Source organism: Salvelinus sp. IW2-2015, linkage group LG9, assembly GCF_002910315.2.
Source record: "Salvelinus sp. IW2-2015 linkage group LG9, ASM291031v2, whole genome shotgun sequence".
Lineage (NCBI taxonomy): Eukaryota > Metazoa > Chordata > Actinopteri > Salmoniformes > Salmonidae > Salvelinus > Salvelinus sp. IW2-2015.
Genome location: NC_036849.1, coordinates 20,151,171 through 20,174,974, shown reverse-complemented (window position 1 = coordinate 20,174,974; position 23,804 = coordinate 20,151,171). Strand labels below are relative to the sequence as shown.

The 23,804-nt window shown below is 44.6% G+C and overlaps 1 protein-coding gene across 1 annotated transcript in view; it reads left to right on the top strand.

Moving 5' to 3' along the window:
• LOC111968776 (dnaJ homolog subfamily C member 17) overlaps positions 1-23,804 on the top strand; it is a 56,722-nt gene that overhangs the window by 13,424 nt on the left and 19,494 nt on the right. The window contains exons 2-10 of the mRNA XM_023994639.2: positions 5,147-5,216; positions 10,357-10,415; positions 10,673-10,760; positions 10,914-10,990; positions 12,231-12,357; positions 15,702-15,751; positions 20,066-20,143; positions 22,350-22,430; positions 23,110-23,247. Coding sequence (XP_023850407.1) covers positions 5,147-5,216; positions 10,357-10,415; positions 10,673-10,760; positions 10,914-10,990; positions 12,231-12,357; positions 15,702-15,751; positions 20,066-20,143; positions 22,350-22,430; positions 23,110-23,247 — 768 coding nt within the window. The remainder of the gene's footprint in view (positions 1-5,146; positions 5,217-10,356; positions 10,416-10,672; positions 10,761-10,913; positions 10,991-12,230; positions 12,358-15,701; positions 15,752-20,065; positions 20,144-22,349; positions 22,431-23,109; positions 23,248-23,804) is intronic.

Below are 23,804 nucleotides of genomic sequence, written 5' to 3'. Positions count from 1 at the left end.
TCTAGATTTATTAGGATCCCCGTTAGCCGACGCCAATGGCGACAGCTAGTTAATATCTTAAGTTCTGAGAACATGTTAACCACGTTCTGGGTAATTTAAATTGGACATTAAGGGAATGGTCTCTTGTAAACATTCCTAGCACATCACTGGAACATTCCTATGAAATGGTTAATTAATAATCTAATGTGACTCTTAAGGGAACATTCTCTAAAGTTGTGGGAATGTTCGTTGTTAGCTTGGGAGTTCCTTTTGCGCAGTTAAACAGGCTAGCTATCACTTTTCAGCCACATTGTCATGCATATCAGCAGGGATAAACAAGTGGCTGTTTTACTTACTAAGAGCAGAAGAAGGGAAAAGACTGGACACAGTTTAGGCACAATCAAATTCAATAAGATTTAGCTACTGTATGTGGCTTGCTGGTGCTATTTCTGTTGGCTAATAAAGCACAATATAGCGTGACTGTTTTATATGTGGACACAATCTAGCTGTCTGAGTTCTGTGCAGACATTCACCAGCAGAAGTCTTTGTGAACGTTATCATGACACGCAGCGATTGCATGTGGAGCTCATTCCTCTCATTCCTATCGCTCTTCGTGTCTGGCGCCCTGACTGCAGTAACGTTTGGGCTCCATGGCACAAACAGCTGTAACTCATGGTACTGTAGCGTAGCTAGCTGAAGGAGTGAGGGGGAATAGAGTGACACTTATCCTACCCTTGTGCTCTGCCGCCTGCATCCATGTAGAAGAAGACACTTTCCTTGGGTGGGTAACTCAGCTGGCCCTTGGCAGGCCCCACTCACGCTAATTGTATCACTGTCCCAAACAAATGTTCCTGTCAGGCGAGCATAGCTCAGTGCACATTTTGGGAGCTGAACTGCAATTATATCTTACTAGGCAGACGCACGCACGCACACACAGTTTCCACTCTATACCCCCATGCTCTGTAGCTCTTATCGTTTTGTTTTGTTTTTCCCTTGTACTCCTTCTCCTTCTTACCCTCCCTCTATCTTTTTCTTTAGCTGATAATTTCCTATAAAGGCCAGATAAGTGTAATTAAGGAGGATGGCCCCATGGCAAAGCAGGCAGCTACCTAATCAACCACCCATGTGGGTCCTGTTGGGGCCCTGCTGGGGCAGTGCTGTGGTTGCTGGGGCCAGTTGTCAGCTGTAATAGTCACCACAGACTGGGGTAATGAGGACAAGGTGTGGGCATGCAGTAAAGACTGTGGCAGGCAGCGGGTGGCAGAGAGTGCTTGATTTCATCAGGCACCAACCATTGGGCTACGGTGTGCCTGCTGGTACTGCAAGTAAAGAACAGTAGCCCACTGCTTATGAGTGAGGGATGGGCTTGATTCTAGCTTGGGCCTCATTAGTCTTATGGTTCATTGGATCCTTTAAGAGGTCTTTCTCTCATAATTGATTTAGGATATCCAGCGCTGGAAAAAACTGTAATGAGCGGTAGGCTCGTAGTTGGCACAGTTATTGACCCTCCTCATTCAGGGAGGACCTGTCACTCAACCTGAGATTTCTACTCTCACTTAGCACTGAATTAGCAAACTCTAAACTTGGATCCTGGTTCTACCTCAATTAGGGCTTGCGTGTTACTGCATTGATGGGAGCAATCATGTATTATTTAACTAAATTCCGAGCTGGGGGAGCAGTATTCATGTGCCAGCAGTAGATGAGGGATAGAGAGATGAGGCGGGGGGAGGTACGCATTCACCAAATGGGCTGTTATTAACACAGAGGGGATCTCTTCCTCCCCCTCCCCCAGAGAGGTGAGGTAGCCACTCTCGGAGGGATTTGATTGACTGGCAGTGTTACAATTTCTAGCGTGAATGCTTTTCAGCACAGAGGCCTTGTTGACTGGTTGCACTTGTTTAAGAGCTCTTTAGATGTCGAGACAGCTGGAGAAACCTACTTTGACCTTACACAATGACAGAGACACGTAATCCTATTAAATTGGTCTGATGATGGCAAAATCCGCTATGTGAGTTGAAGACACGACCTGACCTCTTCAGCTGGCCGGGTGTTTCTCTTGGGCAGTGGCAGTGCTGTGTAACTCAGGAGCTCCTCATGTCGCTCATCTCACTGCTCAACAGGACATCTGCCGCTGACTCACTCCTCGGCTGAGGCAATGTGCTGGCCATGTGCTGAACTCTGTGAAACAGATTATGATGAGAGGAGGGGGTGGTCCAGGAGAGGGGATGAGACAAAAAAGGCAGCAGAGCAGAAAGTGACTGACTGATTAGTAGAGGAAAGGAAAGGGAATTGAGACTGGAAGTTAGAGCTGGGTGATATGGACGAAAATCTGTATCTCATTAAATTGTCTAAATTGATGAGATAATGATGAAGTGATGATAGAATAACTTTAAAAACATTAATTTGCATCTGTTTTTTAAATTATATTATCCTTTAAACTACTACTAGTTTGACAGTTGTAGCCATCAATTGTCCCATTAACATCACCCACATTAGCAAACTTACTTAATTTCAAACTTCACATTTCTCTAGTATAGGCTACTTATTGTAATGAATGATATCAGCAAAAGGCCTGCGATAAGTGGTCGGTGTCGATAATTTTCAGTTTATCCCAGTTTCACTGGAAGTCCAGAATCAGAGGAGAGGGTGTAGGAGGCTGAGGGGGAAGTGTTGCTGCTTGAAATAGTTCCACAGACCTGCATATTACTGTATGTAGTACGCTCTCCTGAATGAAGGGCTGTAAGAATGTGTAGCTTCACAACGCCATCCTACTGAACTGGTTCAAAAGTCACCATTAGGAGAGAGATGCATGTATGCTGTTCACTCTGCCAGCTCTGCCCCCATCCACCCCTGGACTGAGGTCTTGTAGGCCTGTTGTAAGGCAGGTCCTCATCAGACATCACTGGCAACAACGACGCCTATGGGCACAAACCCACCGTCGCTGGACCAAACAGGACTGGCAAAAAGTGCTCTTCACTGACGAGTCGCGGTTTTGTCTCACCAGGGGTGATGGTCGGATTCGCGTTTTTCATCGAAGGAATGAACATTACACGAGGCCTATACTCTGGAGCGAGGTCGATTTGGAGGTGGAGCGTCCGTCATGGTCTTGGGCGGTGTGTCACAGCATCATTGGACTGAGCTTGTTGTCATTGCAAGCAATCTCAACGCTGTGCGTTACAGGGAAGACATCTTCTTCCCTCATGTGGTACCCTTCCTGTAGGCTCATCCTGACATGACCCTCCAGCATGACAAGCATGACTCTCCAGCCATACTGCTCGTTCTGTGCGTGATTTCCTGCAAGACAGGAATGTCAGTATTCTGCCATGGCCAGCCAAGAGCCCGGATCTCAATCCCATTGAGCATGTCTGGGACCTGTTGGATCGGAGGGTGAGGGCTAGGGCCATTTCCCCCAGAAATGTCCGGGAACTTGCAGGTGCCTTGGTGGAAGAGTGGGGTAACATCTCACAGCAAGAACTGGCAAATCTGGTGCAGTCCATGAGAAGGAGATGCACTGCAGTACTTAATGCAGCTGGTGGTCACACCTTATACTGACTGTTACTTTTGATTTTGACCCCCCCCTTTGTTCAGGGACACATTTTTCCATTTCTGTTAGTCACATGTCTGTGGAACTTGTTCAGTTTATGTCTGTGGAACTTGTTCAGTTTATGTCTGTTGTTGAATCTTGTCATGTTCATACAAATATTTACACATGTTAGGTTTGCTGAAAATAAATGCAGTTGACAGGGAGAGGACGTTTCTTTTTTTGCTGAGTTTATTACCATATCCTATTCAGTTCACTAACAGTCAGTCAGTTGGTCGGTCTGCACAGTATGTTCTGGCACATTCCTGTTACAATAGTGCAAAACAATAGACACACAGGGAAACGTTGAATTTGCCGGAGTAGATGGCATCCAATGCAAAAGTTCCAGGCGTGCAGAACAGAAAGGAGTCCCTGATCTATCCAGTTCCAATTGACGGGATCTGATTGATTGGCAGCAAGGGTGAGAGGAGGAGGTGAAAGCATGCAGAATGCTGGCAGGGCTGATTACTACTGGGGGCTGTATTAAGGATAGAGGAGTGGTTTGAAAAGCTGGGCGCTCTGCACTTCCTGTCTCTTCAGAGAGCTGCTCTCTCTCAATGTGCCCTGCTTCCTCGTTGGTGGAGTAGACTTCGCCTAATGAAAAACATGTCATTAACTCGTGCAGAAGGGCCGAAGAAACGCGGTTAACATTCCAGAGAACAACAGAGTAAAAAAAAAAAAAGGACTAAAACCTCACTTAAGATTGCAATGCTCCAAAGTATTGTTTTGTTTCCTAATTTGGTCGCTCATATTTTTAAATGTTTTGTCTTGAGACACAAGATATGAATGGCTGCCTTCCCAATTTCGTGATGACAATGGCACGCTGTTTGCATGTTATTGTAACTTTTTTTCTGGCCCCAATGAAGCTAATCTCATCTTCTCCTGCCGACACAGTCCACATTTATCCTTCTTGAAAAAGCATTGTCAGCATAAAGGTGACAGCAGTCAAGTCAATCTTTATTTAAAGTACATTATCACAAGCACAGCGAAGGATGGGTGCAGATATTGTTAGGCCCCCCCAGTGAAACTGAACCTAAACTCCCTATCAACCACTGAACACTTTTTCACCCCCTGTAGTTTTATCAATCTTTTACTATTTTTATTATGTTTCCAGGGGACCATCATTTTTATGCACATTTACGTTTCGTGCCAGTGATGGCATGCAAAAGAGTAATTGGTGTTGGAGATATATTTCAGCGATTCTAGATTGCCAAGCTGCATACAGCGGTTTAGAATATTCAGGAAAAACAACCCTGTAGGCGTTATTTTGAAACAACAACAGTATACAGTCGCTACCACAAAGTCCAACCAAGCTGAAAAAAATAAAGAACTAACTGTATGCATCTACAAAAATATTCATCCACTCTAGGGACAGTTTTTTTTGGCTGGAGGTTATTGGACAAGGGTGACTTGTTTTTTGGCTGGAAAATTCACCACAGATCAACATTTTTATAGTTTCAATAGACTTCTGAACATAGTAGACTGGGACATAACAATGAGAATAGTAATGTGCTGACCTAAGTCCATGCATACTAAAAAAGTAAATACTCGATAACTCTGATTTCATTTTCCCGTTTTCTCCTGTAGATCAAGAAAGCCTACCGACAGAAAGCCTTGACATGCCATCCAGACAAGAACCCAGACAACCCAAAAGCAGGTTAGTGAAAAAGACATGGCACAAGTAAAGCCTAGGTACAATGTCCACTTCTCCTCACCTTGTATGTCGGCTTTCTTCCTCTGTAGATGATTGTAAAACCTGAACACCATCACCACCAGCCACATCCATGATTCTGACCAGACGCACATTGAGAGAATAGCATGTGTTCAGCGTCTTGTATTACTAGGAGGTTAACATGGATATTCATGTCCTGTGTGCAGTGTCCCTATCAACAGGGACCATGCTGAAGTCTCCTCTTTAAAGCCTCACCCTCAAGGTGTCAGCAAGCTTCAGTTCGGCTGGCGCCTAGCCAAGCTCAGCTAACCGAACGACTCGTTTCCTTGCAGACTCCCTTAAAAGACCTTGCCTTGAAAAACGAGAAAAAATAAATAATAATATAGTAAAAAATAATACTGTTTGTCCAGTTTCAGACGCCGTAGCCATTATACACTTCCTCAAAATAGTCAGAATTAATAACTCAATAAATCTGTTATTAATCTTGACGTTTTTTGCCGAGGAGATCTTGGTCGCGCAATTTTGCATCCGACTAGGATGTTTCGTGCAATATTTCTCAAGTGAAAAAATGTGCATGAAGATGAGTTGTCTCCCATTGAATGACAACAAAGACTTAATTGAAGAATCCCTACCTTTTTATTTGTATATTTTTATTTAATTAAAAAAATATATATTATTATTTTAAAAATTGTATCCCCTTTTCTCCCCAATTTTCGTGGTATCCAATCGCTAGTAATTACTATCTTGTCTCATCGCTACAACTCCCGTACGGGCTCGGGAGAGACGAAGGTCGAAAGCCACGCGTCCTCCGAAGCACAACCCAACCAAGCCGCACTGCTTCTTAACACAGCGCGCCTCCAACCCGGAAGCCAGCCGCACCAATGTGTCGGAGGAAACACCGTGCACCTGGCCCCCTTGGTTAGCGCGCACTGCGCCCGGCCCGCCACAGGAGTCGCTGGAGCGCGATGAGACAAGGATATCCCTACCGGCCAAACCCTCCCTAACCCGGACGACGCTAGGCCAATTGTGCGTCGCCCCACGGACCTCCCGGTCGCGGCCGGCTGCGACAGAGCCTGGGCGCGGACCCAGAGACTCTGGTGGCGCAGCTAGCACTGCGATGCAGTGCCCTAGACCACTGCACCACCCGGGAGGCGAATCCCTACCTTTTTGACCAATCGCCGACAAGGGGGCTTAGACTTTGGCTACCGACTTTGGGGTAGCACAATAAAAAATGTAGTGTGCCCGAACGGCTGAAAAACCCTTTGTCGAAGTCCAAAACGAACAAAAACCACAAAATGTTGTCATAATATACAGTGCCTTCAGAAAGTATTCAGACCTCGACTTTTTCAACATTTTGTTAGGTTACAGTTTATTCTAAAATTGATTAAATTGTGTTTTCCCCTCATCAATCTACACACAATATCCCATAATATAAAAAAGAAAAACTGAAATATCACATTTACATAATTATTCAGACCCTTTACTCAGTACTTTGAAGCACCTTTGGCAGCAATTACAGCCTTGAGTCTTCTTGGGTATTACACTACAATCTGTATTTGGGGAGTTTCACCCATTCTTTGCTCCACGGCTATTTTCTGGTCTTTCCAGAGATGTTCGATCGGGTTCAAGTCCGGACTCAAGGACATGCAGAGACTTGTCCCGAAGCCACTCCTGCTTTGTCTTGGCTGTGTGCTTAGGGTCATTGTCCTGTTGGAAGGTGAACCTTCGCCCCAGTCTGAGGTCCTGAGCACTCTGGAGCAGGTTTTCATCAAGGATCTCTCTGTACTTTGCTCCGTTCATCTTTCCCTTGATCCTGACTAGTCTCCCAGTCCCTGCTGCTGAAAAATGTCCCCAAAACATGATGCTGCCACCACCAATCTTTACCATAGGGATGGTGTCAAATTTCCTCCAGACGTGACGCTTGGCATTCAGGCCAATAGTTAAATCTTGGTTTCATCAGACCAGAGAATCTTGTTTCTCATGGTCTGAGTGTCTTTAGGTGACTTTTGGTAAACCCCAAGCGGGCAGTCATGTGCCTTCTACTGAGGAGTAGCTTCCATCTGGCCACTCTAACATAAAGGCCTGATTGGTGGAGTGCTGCAGAGATGGTTGTCCTTCTGGAAGGTTCCCCCATCTCCACAGAGGAACTCTGGAGCTCTGTCAGAGTGACCATCGGGTACTTGATCACCTCCCTGACCAAGGCCCTTCTCCCCCGATTGCTCAGTTTGGCCGGGTGGTTGGTGGTTCCAAGCTTCTTCCATTTTAAGAATGATGGAGGCCACTGTGTTCTTGGGGACCTTCAATGGTGCAGACATTTTTTGGTACCCTTCCCCAGATCTGTGCCTCGACACGATCCTGTCTCTGAGCTCTACGGACAATTCCTTCGACCTCATGGCTTGGTTTTTGCTCTGACATGCACTGTCAAATGTGGGAACTTATATAGGCAGGCGTGTGCCTTTTCTAAATTATGTCCAATCAATTGAATTTACCACAGTTGGACACCAAGTTGTAGAAACATCTCAAAGATGATCAATGGAAACAGGATGCATCTGAGCTCAATTTCGTGTCTCATAGCAAAGGGTCTGAATACTTATGTAAATAAGTTATTTGTGTTTTCTAAAAACCTGTTTATGCTTTGTCAGTATGGGATATTGTGTGTAGACTGCTGAGGATTTTTAAATGTATCCATTTTAGAATATGTCTGTAACAAAATGTTAGTCAAGGGTCTGAATACTTTCCGAAGGCACTGTATGCACAAACTGTTCCGAACTGTTTCATTTGGGAAGCATGCGGACGCCTTATCCCTTGACTAGACTACCTGGGGCGGCAGGTAGTCTAGAGGTTAGAGCGTTGGACTTGTAACTGAAAGGTTGCAAGACCGAATCCCCGAGCTGACAAGGTAAAATTCTGTCGTTCTGCCCCTGAACAAGGCAGTTAACCCACTGTTCCTAGGCTGTCATTGAAAATAAGAATTTGTTCTTAACTTACTTGCCTAGTTAAAGGTAAAATAAAAACCCCTCTACAGTCTGCTCCCCTCTGTGCCATGCTGCCAGACAGGCCGGCCACAGGCCTCTACAGACTGGCTAAGCAGAGCAGAGCCTTCCCACAAGCCCTCCAGCCCCCTGGGCCAGTCCCAGCCAGACAGTATGACCAGTATGTTTGGGACGATATCCAATATCGCGATACTCGTTAGTTTTGTGACAAGGAAACAAAACACTTCGGATTTAACTTCTTTAGAAAAACAGCCCTAATGTTGGAAACAAACATCATTATGTTGTCATCCAAAGTCACATTTATTTTCCAAGCTATAGCACACTATTTTAAATACAGCAGGTTTTTAAAGGACCAAAAACTTTTTCATTTATGCCATGGAAGAAGTATCGCAATACTGGTATCGTCCCGGCCCTAATGACCACCGTTTCCCCTGTCAGCCCCCCTGGCCCATCGCGGCCTGTCACCAACAAACATGTCAACAATCAGTTTTGGAAATTTCTATATAATTCTGCGACAGGTGGAAAAAGGCCCATTTGTGAGGCATGTTTTCAAGTGAGGTTTGTGCGGTTGCTGGATTCCTTTTAACTCTTCCTGATTTAAGTAAGAAACGGGAAACAATGGGGTAGTAGGGGACTGAGTGGCATAAAATCGCTCTGTAATGAGAAGTAGATGGTGAGGAATATGCACTTCCACATCACATGCAGTGATTTATCCACTCACATGAGAGGGTAAGAGCCCTGAGACTATAGCCCGAAGTGGGATGGGGGGGTGTTGAGTTGAGGTGGGGGTCATCTTCCATCCCCACCCCTATATGCACCCTCTGTGCTGTGACAGTCTGAGCTGCACAAGCCAATGATTCAGCTAGCTCTATTCCATGTGCGTAGGTAAGTTGACCCGTCCACTTGCAGCTCTCTAGAGCCTGCTGTTTATGCTGCTTTCCTCACAGGGAGTAAAAGTATATGCCCGTTAGATAGAAGAAGAAAAAAACTCCCATAAGTGAATGATTAAGCTGGAGCAGTAGAGTGTGGTAATGGGGTCGGTTATGGGCTGGGGGTTTGCGGTTCTGGGTCTGGGGCTGGAAGGTTGGATAGAGGCGAGCACCGGAGGTTTGTGTGGTACTCTTGATTGGCCCTGTGTCCCCTTAGGGCTCCCTAATGGGAGATGGATTGAGAGGCCCGGGTGGGTTTGTGGGAAAAGTGCGGGTGGATCATTAGAGGAACCCGATTTCGTGAGACTCCAGGCACCTTTTAATGCAGGAAATGTCTCCGTTTATCTCAGCCCCGGGTCCCGCGTTGGCACAGAGACACCACACAGAGCACACGCCGGCTTGTTTCTTAACCCTGCCTCGTTTCCGTCCTTTCCTCCACACTCCACCAAGTCTCTTCCCTCCTGACCTCCCCCTGCGTGTTAGCAGCTCACTAAGATTGTATTGTTAGCCTTTGTTCCATTTGGTTGTTGTTTTTAAAGCTAACATTCTACACATACACTATGGTCCCCTCGCTCACATCTTACCATTACGTCCTCACTGAGCAGGAATTTGAGATTGTATATGTTTCTATGTACTGGTAACTGACAAAATAAAGGAAACACCAACAAATTGTTTATATAGGGTGTTGTGCCGCCACAAGCTGCCAGACCACATTCATTGTGCCTTGGCGTAGATTCTACAAGTGTCTGGAACTCTATTGGAGGGATGCGACACCATTTTTTTCACGAGAAATTCCATAATTTGGTGTTTTGGTGATGGAAAATGCTGTCTCAGGCGCTGCTTCAGAATCTCCCATCACACACACAAGTAAAAACTTGAATCCCACTATGCTCCTTTGAGACGCCTCTTTCAAAGTCAATGAGCTCTCTTTTTCTATCCAGTAATGGGTAACTAGCCATTTTTATACATTACCCTAAGCATGATGGGATGTTAATTACTTAATTCATTCAGAAACCACACCTGTGTGGAAGCACGTGCTTTTACTCATTTACTCAAGTGTTTCCTTTATTTTGGTAGTTATCTGTAAGTACAGTGCAGTATGTATAAATGAACATAGAAAGCAAAACGATCACTTATAAAAAGGCTAAAAAGGTGGCTTTTCGAAAGTGATTTATGACAGTGTCCTTGGTGTTTCCTCCCCAGCTGATCTCTTCCACCAGCTGTCCCAGGCCCTAGAGGTGCTGACTGATGCTGCTGCCAGGGTAAGACTTCTGTCCTGTCTGTCTGTCTGTCTGACACACACACACACACACACACACACACACACACACACACCACACACACACACACACACACACACACACACACACACACACACACCACACACACACACACACACACACACACACACAGACACACACACACACACACACACACACTCCATACCACCACCAGACCCTCTTTCCTCTTCTCTCCAACTGTTTATCACATCAAACTGTACTCCTCTCCTCTGTGTCAGGCTGCTTACGATAAGATCTGCGCTGCCAAGAAACAAGCAGAGGAGAGAAACAACAAGCTAGATGCTAAGAGGAAGAAGATCAAGCTAGGTGATCACCCTTCCCCTAAAAACACAAGACTGGCTATCAGGATGATGCTAACTGTTTGTGTGTGTGTGTGTGTGTGTGTGTGTGGTGTGTGTGTGTGTGTGTGTGTGTGTGTGTGCGCGGGTGTGTGTTACTGTGTGTGTACGATTTCCACAGACTTGGAGGCCAGGGAACGCCAGGCGGAGGCACATAGTGCAGAGCAGTTTCAAAACACCAGAACACTAGAGGAGGAGGTAGAAAGACGCAACTTCACAGCATCCTAGTTTCCTATTCTGACCTAGAACAGATCATACAGGCACGGTTCACTTTCAATGTCAACTCAACCACACACATGGGCCTAGAGCAGTGAGGTGGATAAAACCATTCCAGGCATCCTGGAGAATGGATCAAGTAGAACCCTAACTCTGGAACGCTGCACCACCACACAGTCAGCCCTAGAGTACAGCTGTCCAATCACTGGTCTCAGTGAAGGTAGACATGCACACAGAGGAGAGAGAGAGAGAGAAGAGAGAGAGAGAGAGAGAGAGAGAGAGAGAGAGAGAGAGAGAGAGAGAGAGAGAGAGAGAGAGAGAGAGAGAGAGAGAGAGAGAGAGAGAGCAGAGAGAGAGAGAGAGAAGAGAGAGAGAGCTCAGACTACACTCAATCTACACTCAATCTACACTCAATCTACACTCAATCATAGGACCTACTGAGAGATGAGTCTTCAATAAAGACTTAAAGGTTGAGACCGAGTCTGTGTCTCTCACATGGGTAGGCAGACCATTCCATAACAGTGGAGCTCGATAGGAGAAACCCTGCCTCCAGCTGTTTGCTTAGAAATTCTAGGGACAATTAGGAGGCCTGCGTTTCTGACCGATAGCTACGTGTAGGTATGTACGGCAGGACCAAATCGGAAAGATAGGTAGGAGCAAGCCCATGTAATGCTTTGTAGGTTAGCAGTAAAACCTTGAAATCAGCCCCTGCCTTAACAGGAAGCCAGTGTAGAGGCTAGCACTTTAGTAATATGATCAACTTTTTTTGGTTCTAGATTCATTGCCATATCATTATTGATACACTTTGCTCGTGAAGTCAATGATAAATAAAAGGTTTGGGATGCTTTTCATTTGAGTCATGATGACTTGCACTCAACCTGTTAAATGCATGCAATTATGGACCATGTGTTGTGACTGGCTGACTGGGAGTGATCACCAGTGGGTGGCAGTATTCTATTCTCAGTATAGTAATGAGCTAGTGGCACTGCACATTGGCTGGTGTTACTGCAGTTCATATGGTCGTGGATTAATGTCCAACCAAGTAAAAGACCACGATCCTTAATAGGCATAGTAAAAGCGCTGATTCATTATGATTTTAAAGGACAAAACTGATCCTAGATCACTACGCCTACTCTGAGACACTTTGTGAATATTGGCCCAGAACCTATCCTTGAGAGAAGGATGTTCCTTGTTGTTAACCATGAGGTGATTGTCCTGTCAGATTGCCCGTCTGCGAGAGGAGGGCTCCAGGCAGCTGCGGGAGGAACAGAGGCTGATCAAAGAACAGATCCAGAGGGAGAGAGAAGCACAGCTCCACCACACAGGCACAGCAGACTACACAGCTACAGGTACACTACTCAACCACACCAGTCACTCAACATCCCAGTACATTTTACTACCTTGTTACCCACAGAGTCTGGATTACAATGTTCATTCTACTTCTATGGCTGGCACACTTACCATATAACCGTGTAACCGATGGTTATGGATGAAGACTGTCATGAAAATAAAATAACCATCATAACCGGGGAAAAAATGATCAAATCTATATTTTTGGAATGAATAGCTTACTGAAGACGGGACGGCCGAGCATTCGTGCCGTTGAGTCCGTTTCTGGAATAACATGGACTCTTATCAACATGATGAAACTTTGTTGCTCCTTGCTGAAACAAGCAAGGTGTTGTAGCAAATGATTAATAGAATGGGCTTGGAACCTCTCACCCTGGCAAGGGCCACCCACCAAAAAAGGCATTCCGTGACTAGGGCTGTTTCGGTGACCGTAATACCGCCACACCGGAGGTCACAAGTCATGAAGGCAGTCAAATTCCACATGACTGTTTAGTCACGGTAATTAGGCTTCTCCAAGCTCTGATGCTGCTGATGGTCATTGGTAGCCTACCAAACTTGCTAACTGCTTGGTACTCAGCACTCTATTGTCCCTCTAATCACTCTGACATCAACCCAAATGTAATATGAAATCTAATCAAACACTTCATGAGAGCCCATGAGTTCATATTGCACAACATTTCTATAGGATATGTAATTGTGGGAGAAAACAGRGTGATGGCTGCTAATAAATAAACAAGGATCCCATCAGCTTTCTATAGGCTAGACCTACTATATTTATTTCTCAACTTTCCTAAAATTAAGCACATTGCTTATCTTTACAACATGAGTATAGCCTACCTGGCTAACATGAAAATAAACCATGGGGGAAAGCTTCCTCCATTTGCTATTTAAGTGCATAGATGACATATTTTTTCCCCGCTGCCCCTGTTTCGATACAGGTGCATGATAATGGTAAATTCTAAATCAAAACAAATGTCACACATATATATTGTTTAGTATATGTAAAGACTAGATTAAATCAAGAATAGTCTGATGGGTGACAATAATAGCCTATTACTTGTGAATGATATATTATCACTTGTGAATGATGCCCAGCATAAGAAACAAAGCCTTTTTTTCCCTTTTCTCTCTCCCCGAATAGTAGTCACACATCTCATGGAGCCTAGCACATAGGCCTATATTTTTTAATAAGGTTTGTATCACAAATAAAGTGGCCAAATAACTTAAGCAAATGAATCCGCTTTACAAAGGGTGTAGAGCCTAACTGGCATATATATATATATATATAAGCAGCGTGTGAGTTTCAAGTTTGGGGAAGATCATTTTCACCATAAATGTTCCTTTTATAATAAAAGCATTACATGCATAATTGCATTTGTGGTCACTTTTGATAATGGTGTATTCCGCTATTGGAACATTCCCGCTTATAGCCTACTGCGCTTATATTGTGATGAAATAGCCGAATAGTTTATCAACATTTTATGCTAAATGTTCTGATCTGTTTCATCAACCACATTGCATAAAAACGTTTTTGTTGATGCTAGTGGTTGTATTAATTTGGGATCTATCACATCCCACAACTGTCCCAGACTATGTTTGAAATATTTATTTCTTGCACAAAATAGAATAGGTCGACGTTTGTACTATGGGGGATAGTAGATTGACATAGGCTAGTGCTTTTGGTGTTCTTTAGGCCTACTCATCTTGTTGGCTGACAAAAAGTAAATGTGGACAGTTCTTCCAATATCTTCAATATGCACCTCAGAATTGGATAAAGACGTGTGCAGTTGCATCCCGGATGTGTCGGTCCTCACTTGTAGTCTGTGAGAAAGACCCGATCACATGACAGAGAGCCATGTGAGTGAGAGACGTCTCTGATTGTGCAGCACACTCAGGGAAAAGGGCAAAATGCAGCACCCTGGGCCGCAAAAGGCATGGATTTTTTTAGGGTGCATTACGGCCACAAAGGGGATGCCGCCGTGAAATTCGAGGTATGATCAAGTGTTTGTCAAATTGAATGAAAGACTATTGGAGTGTGTACAGCCTGTGCAAAAAACTAAGCAGAGCTCATGCCTTTCAAGCAACTTTTAAAAAAATGTTTTTGCTATTTGAACGGGGTAAAAAAAAAAAAAAAAATATATATATATATATATATATATATATATATATATATATATATATATATATATATATATATATATATATATACAATTATTTAACTAGGCAAGTCAGTTTAAGAACAAATTCTTATTTGCAATGATGGCCTAGGAACAGTGGGGAAACTGCCGTGTTCAAGTGCAGAACGATATATATTTTTACCGTGTTAGCTCGGGGATTCGATCTAGAAACCTTTTGGTTACTAGTCCAACTCTCTCACCACTAAGCTACCTGCCATCAACCCCTTGAACGGCTATTACAGAGACCAAGGTCATTTGGCTGGCCAATTACTGTTCAATTCCATGACTATCACCACCCTATCTACTACCTCTAATTATATGCTGTTGCACATGGTGCTATCAATCAGACCCACTGCTAAGTCTGTCTACTGAACTAGTCCAGTCAACAGAGAAGTGAGCGGCCAGTTGGCCGGATATTACACAGTACACAGCTCGTCTGGACAGAACAACAATGGCATGTTCTTTGACTTTTAATATGTTATGTTGCTTAGGAACACAACTGTTTGGACTATTTGTAGGAAAGGCCTATTTTTGTTCATTAGCAAAGAAATAACCTGGCTGCATAATACAGATCTGACTGACGCATATAGCGCTTCATCATCTGGTCCACAAGGTATCCTTTTACATCTTAATATCATATGCATTTGGGGGAAAAAGATGCTTGTTCTGGGCTGGAGCCATGAGAAACCATGGATGGTCTAATAAAGGGTGATGGGAGTCAGCGTTGTGGGAGATGGGGTCTTGGCCTGGCCCCCCATTGCTGCTGCACATTAAGTCAGGCAAGTTCAGCACGTTGTCACTGAGATCTTCTCTGCTCACACGCTATTGGGCCTCTCCAGGCCTCTGCGGCGAGGCCTTCCTGGAACAACGCCCTGTTACAGCTCTGGAGGCACCCGGCAGGTCTGCAGGCTTGGGGTCGGGGCGAGTACAGTACTGTGGAGAGATGAACAACCCAAGACTGATCATGTATGACCTGCGGTGATGCGAGACAACCGATCCTGTCCGTCTCCCAACGGAGAGACAACAATGTCTTGACCACTGTGACAGAGCCCTCCCCGTCCTCGACCAACTGCACGTCTCATTCGTCTTTTGAGATTTTTTGTCTGCTTGAATGAATCATTTTTTCTTTGTCTTTCTCTCTCTCCCTTTCCTTTGCTGTCTTCCAGACGCAGCAGTTGGAAGCCATTCCAAGAGCAATGTGACCCCCAAATTAAAAGTAAGTTCTAATATTGCTTTTAGTCAGGGGATTGGAAGAGGGGTCAGTATTTAGGGTTGAGATTCTTGGCGAAGGGAGGAGAGGGAGAAGAGTCTTCATACTGGTTTCCTCCTGAGGAATCTCTGAAGTGAGTGGCTCGAATCTCTTAAGGTATTTAATTTGTAAGTGGTTTATGATGGAAACCAAAACATTTGAGATCTAATGGAGAGTACATACACTCCTCCTCCTCCGCCCTGTTCCTCTCCTGTACTGTAGGCCATCGTCAGGAGTGCTGTAACTATGTAAAAAGAGGGTTATTATATTTCCTCTGGAAACTATTCAATCCCCATCTATTAAAGGAAACTGGGGATGTTAGCTAATGTGTTTCTGTATTTAATATTGTTAAAACCTCTGATACCCATCAAGAGCAGTGTATCCCCCAAAGAAGTTTGTGTGTTCAGTTAGGAAAACAAACGTCAGGGCTGAGTGTTGAGTCTGGCTACGGTATTAAACAAATTGTATTCACGTACTGTGCATGTGAATATTATTCCATACATTACTCTGAGGGGCAGTTGTATCTGTTAGCTGGTAACGCACAATAATGTCAATATCAAAGTCAGACTTCAGTTAGTAATTTTGTTATAGAACAATATTGATAGATTTAAATGAATGACATCTGTGTCTTTTTTAAGCTACAACATTCAAGCGGTATTGTTCCTGGCCCTAGAGCGTTTTTCTTTCCCTCAGTATTCTAATACAACAGGCTCAATTCTGCCGATGTTATCAGTCCTTTATCTTTCAATCTGAGAGAGAAAAAAAATTGCTTCATATTTAGAAAATGTAATAATTTTCACTAATATTTTTGTATTTTATTTTGGGGTAGAATAAAGTCCAAAACTACTGAGAGACATTGACTCTTACGTTTCTAACGGTCCTCAAAGAGTAGATTTCAACAGTGCTATTTGGAAGTTGACCATACACCATTCTTGTCCTCCCCAGTGTGGGGAGAGTGAAATATGACCTCTGATTATGCATTGTTGTTTTTTGTGTGAGGGTATTTGTTTTTGTTCTTACATCTTTAGTTATTTGCGGCTTGCAAGCGTGGGTATTAAATGTACCAGTGCAGTTGGGTACTGCCAGGGAACTCCAATCTCTTAAAAGTGGTTTAGAATGCCAGTAACGTACACCGTAGCAACTTGCTGGAGCAGCCTGAACATTTGGGTATCACCCAAGATCTGCTCTGCCTTGTTAGAAGATTAATGTGGTACAAGGTTATCGTTGGGTAGAGGAGATTGGCCTTGGAAGGAGAAAGCACATTTTGGAAATAATTGTTAAAAAAAGGTGTGGGGGTAGGGGGAATTCCCAGAAAGGCTCTCCCTGACAGTGAACAGAGTTCTGCTCTGGACCTGGTCCGGTCACTCGCTGCTTGCCATTTATAATTCTGCTCCATTAGTTAGCGAGATACGGTTTTGACACTGCTGAGAATGGAATTAACCTGTTATGTAACATCTTACTCAGAGAGCTAGACGCTGGGAAGAAGAACCATTTACAATTTAAATGCTGTAGAGTTAACTTTCAGCTGTCAGCCAACATTAGAGATCATGGCTTTATTACATGGTATTGGCTAATAATGACCAAAGCTAACCAGGAGTTTGCTCAGAATAACTCTCACATATTTCTGTGTGATTGAGTGACCCTCCCGTTAGCTGCGTGCCACACATATACAGTGGGGAGAACAAGTATTTGATACACTGCCGATTTTGCAGGTTTTCCTACTTACAAAGCATGTAGAGGTCTGTAATTTTTATCATAGGTACACTTCAACTGTGAGAGACGGAATCTAAAACAAAAATCCAGAAAATCACATTGTATGATTTTTAAATAATTAATTTGCATTTTATTGCATGACATAAGTATTTGATCACCTACCAACCAGTAAGAATTCCGGCTCTCACAGACCTGTTAAGTTTTTCTTTAAGAAGCCCTCCTGTTCTCACACTCATTACCTGTATTAACTGCACCTGTTTGAATCGTTACCTGTATAAAAGACACCTGTCCACACACTCAATCAAACAGATTCCAACCTCTCCACAATGGCCAAGACCAGAGAGCTGTGTAAGGACATCAGGGATAAAATTGTAGACCTGCACAAGGCTGGGATGGCTACAGGACAATAGGCAAGCAGCTTGGTGAGAAGGAAACAACTGTTGGCGCAATTATTAGAAAATGGAAGAAGTTCAAGATGACGGTCAATCACCCTCGGTCTGGGGCTCCATGCAAGATTTCACCTCGTGGGGCATCAATGATCATGAGGAAGGTGAGGATCAGCCCAGAACTACACGGCAGGACTGGTCAATGACCTGAAGAGAGCTGGGACCACAGTCTCAAAGAAAACCATTAGTAACACACTACGCCGTCATGGATTAAAATCCTGCAGCGCACGCAAGGTCCCCTGCTTAAGCCAGTGCATGTCCAGCCTGTCTGAAGTTTGCCAATGACCTCTGGATATCAGAGGAGGAATGGAGAAGGTCATGTGTCTGATGAGACAAAAATAGAGCTTTTTGGTCTAACTCCACTCGCGCGTGTTTGGAGGAAGAAGAAGTATGAGTACAACCCAAGAACACCATCCCAACCGTGAAGCATGGAGGTGAAACATCATTCTTTGGGATGTTTTCTGCAAGGGGACAGGACGACTGCACCGTATTGAGGGGAGATGGATGGGCATGTATCGCGAGATCTTGGCCAACAACCTCCTTCCCTCAGTAAGAGCATTGAAGATGGGTCGTGGCTGGTCTTCCAGCATGACAACGACACGAAGCACACAGCCATGGCAACTAAGGAGTGGCTCCGTAAGAAGCATCTCAAGGTCCTGGAGTGGCTAGCCAGTCTCCAGACCTGAACCCAATAGAAATTTTTGGAGGAGCTGAAACTCCGTATTGCCCAGCGACAGCCCGAAACCTGAAGGATCTGGAGAAAGATCTGTAGGGAGGAGTGGGCCAAAATCCCTGCTGCAGTGTGTGCAAACCTAGTCAAGAACTACAGGAAACGTATGATCTCTGTAATTGCAAACAAGGTTTCTGTACCAAATATTAAGTTCTGCTTTCTGATGTATCAAATACTTATGTCATGCAATAAAATGCAAATTAATTACTTAAAAATCATACAATGTGATTTTCTGGATTTTTGTTTTAGATTCCGTCTCTCATAGTTGAAGTGTACCTATGATAAAAATTACAGACCTCTACATGCTTTGTAAGTAGGAAAACCTGCAAAATCGGCAGTGTATCAAATACTTGTTCTCCCCACTGTATGTCTAGCAGCAAGTGAGTCAGTCTGGTGTCTTCGGTCCAGATCCCAGTCTGACCTGTCTTAATTTTAGCCCTCCCCTAAGCACGTAAAGCTGACTGGAAATTGACTGCAGGTCTCCCAGGTGGTGGTGGTGGGTATGATCCAAGAGCTGAACAATGTCCCCTGGAGCTCTGCTCTGCTCCTCGGCCTGGCACGGGCTCAGTCCTGCTTAATCTACGCTTGTCATCAGAACATACATTTAAAAAACATTTCTCCTGGGGGCTGCAGGAGTGTGTGCTACACCACTGACTATAAATTAAGTATAACTGTAAGAAATCTAAGATATATCGTGAGCCCCGGATATATACCGTATATATCCAGTTCAGGGCTCCAGCTATGCATTTGGTTTGCGTACGTGCTAGCTAAGTGGCTAGATGTAAAGAGCAAGCTTCTTGGTTACAGCAGAGATATTCAATCCCCTCTTGGATCAAGATCCCTGTTGCCCCAAAACAATCTTGTTTAAAAAAAGTTGCGCCCCTTGTGTGCACTTCCGGTAATACCGTATACCCCGGTATGGTACAGAAACGATATAACAGTATGAAAATCTAGATACCGCCTATCCATAACCCAAACTGGCAGCTGTGGGGAACATTAGGACAGACTCCATGTAAGTAGGATCCATAACCCAAGACTGGCAGCTTTGGAAAAACATTAGTAAAGACCCCATGTAAGTAGGATCCATAACCCAAGACTGGCAAGCTTTTGGAAAACATTAGTAAAGACCCCATGTAAGTAGGATCCATAACCCAAGACTGGCAGCTTTGGGGAACATTAGTACAGACCCCATGTAAGTAGAATCCATAACCCAAGACTGGCAGCTTTGGGGAACATTAGTACAGACCCCATGTAAATAGGATTCATAACCCAAAACTGGCAGCTGTGGGGAACATTAGTACAGACCCCATGTAAGTAAGATCATAACCAAAGGTGGGTTATCTGTCTCTCTCGGTTTTTCTTTCCAAAATTTTTTTTCTTCTCTCTTTTCAGTTGAAGTGGAAGTGTAAAAAAGAGGATGACACCAACGGAGGCTACTCTCAAGACTTTATTTTTAGCCTTCTATCAAAGGTGGGTGCCTTGAACGTGAATCACCAAGTATCACCATACGGCTATGATTCAAAAGGCCATCGCCATTAAGTTGGCACACAGTTATTTCTGAGAGCAACAGTTTCTCACACCTGCATCTCTTGGAAGGAGCTAAGACTCCTACTGTGTGTCTCCTATCAAATGTTCTTATTTGAATGTGTAATGTTGCAGAAGAGACACTGGTTATGTAATCATACTTGTAGAATATAGCTCTCAAGCTATGTCGTGTAAGACTGTCTGTGATGGCTTGTCTTCTGCTGCATCACATACCTGTATCTGTCTGTGATGGCTTGTCCCCTGCTGCATCACAGACCTGTATCTGTCTGTGAGGGCTTGTCCCCTGCTGCATCACAGACCTGTATATGTCTGTGATGGCTTGTCTTCTGCTGCATCACATACCTGTATCTGTCTGTGAGGGCTTGTCCCCTGCTGCATCACAGACCTGTATCTGTCTGTGAGGGCTTGTCCCCTGCTGCATCACAGACCTGTATCTGTCTCCAACTCGCCTGTGATGAGAACTGCCTGGTGTCCAGCTCACTTTTGAGCTCTGCATGACATCAGTGTTTTATATGTTTTTATTTTTCCCTTTATACAAGCCCCATTAAGTTTTGTAGCAGTGAAAGGGCTTAGGGCAATGCAGTGCCCTCTTAAAGTGGTGCACGCCATTGTTAGTGTCCCTGCTACTGGGCGGTTTTAGCAGTGCCAGGGGAGTCGCTAGGAAATGTGCTCTTCTCATGCAACCGTGTACCACCTCGAACTGCAACCAGCTAATGGGAGTTTTGGTGGGGCGTAGGTAGTGCAGGAATGAGGATAGGTCAAGTCCAAGTGTCACTGACGTCAAACGGAAGGAAAAAAATGTCAAACTTTGAATTTCTCCTCCGCACGCACTCAATGTACAGTCAGGCGTGGGAGGCTGGGTCAGAGGATTGTGGGAAAAGGAGTGTTGTTGTTTTTGCTAAAGTAAAGAGTGACATTTAAAAAAACAACTTAACGCTATTTGCAATGGCGAGCTTCTCCGATGAGTGGCAGGTAATGCTTGAGTAGGAGTAGCCGCCCATGTGTGGGAAAGGGGACTGTGTGTGTGTTTTGGACTCACACAACCTTACGTCTGCTCTGGAGGGGAGAAAAAAATACATATTAAAATATTTGGATTTATGAAATAGGGGTCTACAGAGACTCCCGTTTGTCACTGTTGGCACGCTGTAGAGTGTCCACGTCCATTAGCATTCCTGGCCTGTCCTTTTCCCAGAGAAGCAGATTCCTGGTAATGGGATTCTCAGAGGCCTCCTTGCTGAGACTGCTCTCTAGAAGTGGGCTTAATGAGAGAGGCCCTGTATTTCAGGTGACATACTGTATCAGTCGTGGGCCCTGTCTCTTCTGCAGGCCTTTACCCAGAGGAGCCCAGCCTCCATCAACCTCAATCAGCCAAGAGCCTCTGTAATTATAAGTGCAGCTGAGAGAGTTCAGCTTTTACTGCTGTCAGAGACCTAGTCCAAGTCCTGTCTCCACTCTCCAGCTCCTCTCTCTGTCTCTGTCTGTCTCTCCGTTTGTGTGTCAGAGGTCAGTGGTTGACCCAGGCTGGACTGTTCCTCCCCTGTACTCCCCTGCATCTGACGTACTGGCAGGCAGCTGGACAAGGGCCTTGGCTAATTTCAGTTTATACCAAAACATGTTTTATAGAGTTTTCTCACCACACATAGAGTAGACTTACTGAAGAAGTCCAGGATACTGTCTTGATACTTGGAACATGCTAAAAGTCGTTTATGTTGACGTGTCCCAGACATTTCTGTTAGAAATGTTGAGGTTGATATTTTTCTGGAAATTAATCATTAAAAAAAGTTAATGTCATTTTTAAAATCACATTTAGGGATGATATGTTTCTCATTCTCTCTAACAGTATGGGTCCCTCCCACTATCTCTCAAGGGACCAAATCACAGGATGTCCTACGTATAGTTGTTATTGTGTAACTTGAAAACTCAGCCATTACAAGTGTATACTCTAACATTGTCATTGGAGGTGGTGGTCCATAAACTGATGTGATACACTGTGGAATTTAAGCTTTAGAGTCCTGTCTGGTCATCTGTTGGGTTTTTCTTGCTGATTTAATGATGCCCATTTTTCTGGTTCTGTGTTCTACTTTGAGAATACATTGGGTACTAACTGTCTCTGTTTCTTTGGCTCTTTCAGTATGGCAACGTTTTAAATGTTCTCATATCAAGGAAGAAGAGAGGAAGTGCTGTGGTAGAATTTGAAACCGTAAAAGCAGCTGTAAGTATTCTGGTTCATAAATTATACACACATCTCATTTCCTATTGAAAAGTCACTGAAATCAATCAATACCCACCAGCTTTTACTGATTGGCCATTTCTTTACCATTTGGTTTGCACTGAGCATTATGCGTCTCAACAACTTCCCAGCCCAAGGCCCCTAGTTTTCCACACACAGGATGACATTCTCATCATCTTGTAGTGTGTGTCTGTAACAGAACAGAGGAGTTGACAGAACAGAGTGTTCTGATGGGAACCAGGAGGATAGAAGGGCTGAGCTGCCTCATTGTTCAGACCACCTGAGTCCTCTGCCCCTTTGCTGTCACATGCTGTTTTGTTGTGGGCTCTGGTGCGATGTGTGGTTCCCCTCAACAGAACATTTCTGCTGTCCCCTGGGGAGCCAGACTCTGGGCCTGCAGTCGCCTTCTCGCTGTCTGGAGATCTCGGGGTCCCTACGCTGCTTGGGAGGGTTGGGGTATCTAAAGTTCACCCCACATGTGTGTTTCAAATGCACAAGGCAAAACCCCACACAATGGCTGGGGTGGAAGACACAACTAACTCTATAGAGCTGAGAGGAGTAGAGGTTGATGTAGCTCCATTAGTGGTGCTGGGGGAAAGAATGGCCTGTCAGCAGATCATGTCACACTAGGGTCTGACGTTACTCCGTTGTTTCTCTCCAGGAATTGGCATATAAGAACGAGAGTGGCCTTACAGCAAACCCACTGAAGATCTCTTGGCTTGAGGGACGACCTGAAGTCATCACCCCAGTGGTGTCGCAGGTTCAGCAAACATCTGGACAGTACTTCCCACCTAAACAGGTATGTAACCAGGGGCAACCGCCACCACAAGCAAGGCAACCTCTCCACAATGTGCTTAGTCCTAATTCTCCTTCACTCCCATCAACGATAATGTAAGCCCTATGTTGCCAAATATCTCCACGTTGTTGGCTTCCAATCCAAATAACATTTCCTAAACACCATCCCGCAAAGAGAGGTATGTAAACTTCTGCGGTTTTATTTTTGTATCAGCGAGAAAATATTGCCCATGCACTTGCACTCTCCTTGTCTGGCCCAGAAAAATGTGTTTGGTTAAATGGTCTTAGGTTTGTTTGGCTTGGAGAAGCAGTGTGTTGGCCCGGCGCTGGCCCGATCCTCTGGCCTGTCCCGCCTCTCATTAAGGCCTGACCCACCCGGGAGACCAATGGAATGCCTCACTCCATGAGAATCACACGGTAACCCAACACGACCAGCGTGCAGGCTGGCACGAGAGGGCTTTCTCTCTACCCAGAGTGGTACTCACCCCAGTCTGCCCACCTTTTTGCTAACCTCCTGGTCGGCTTTCATAACACGCATACTGGCAGTTTGGAGGCCTTTTC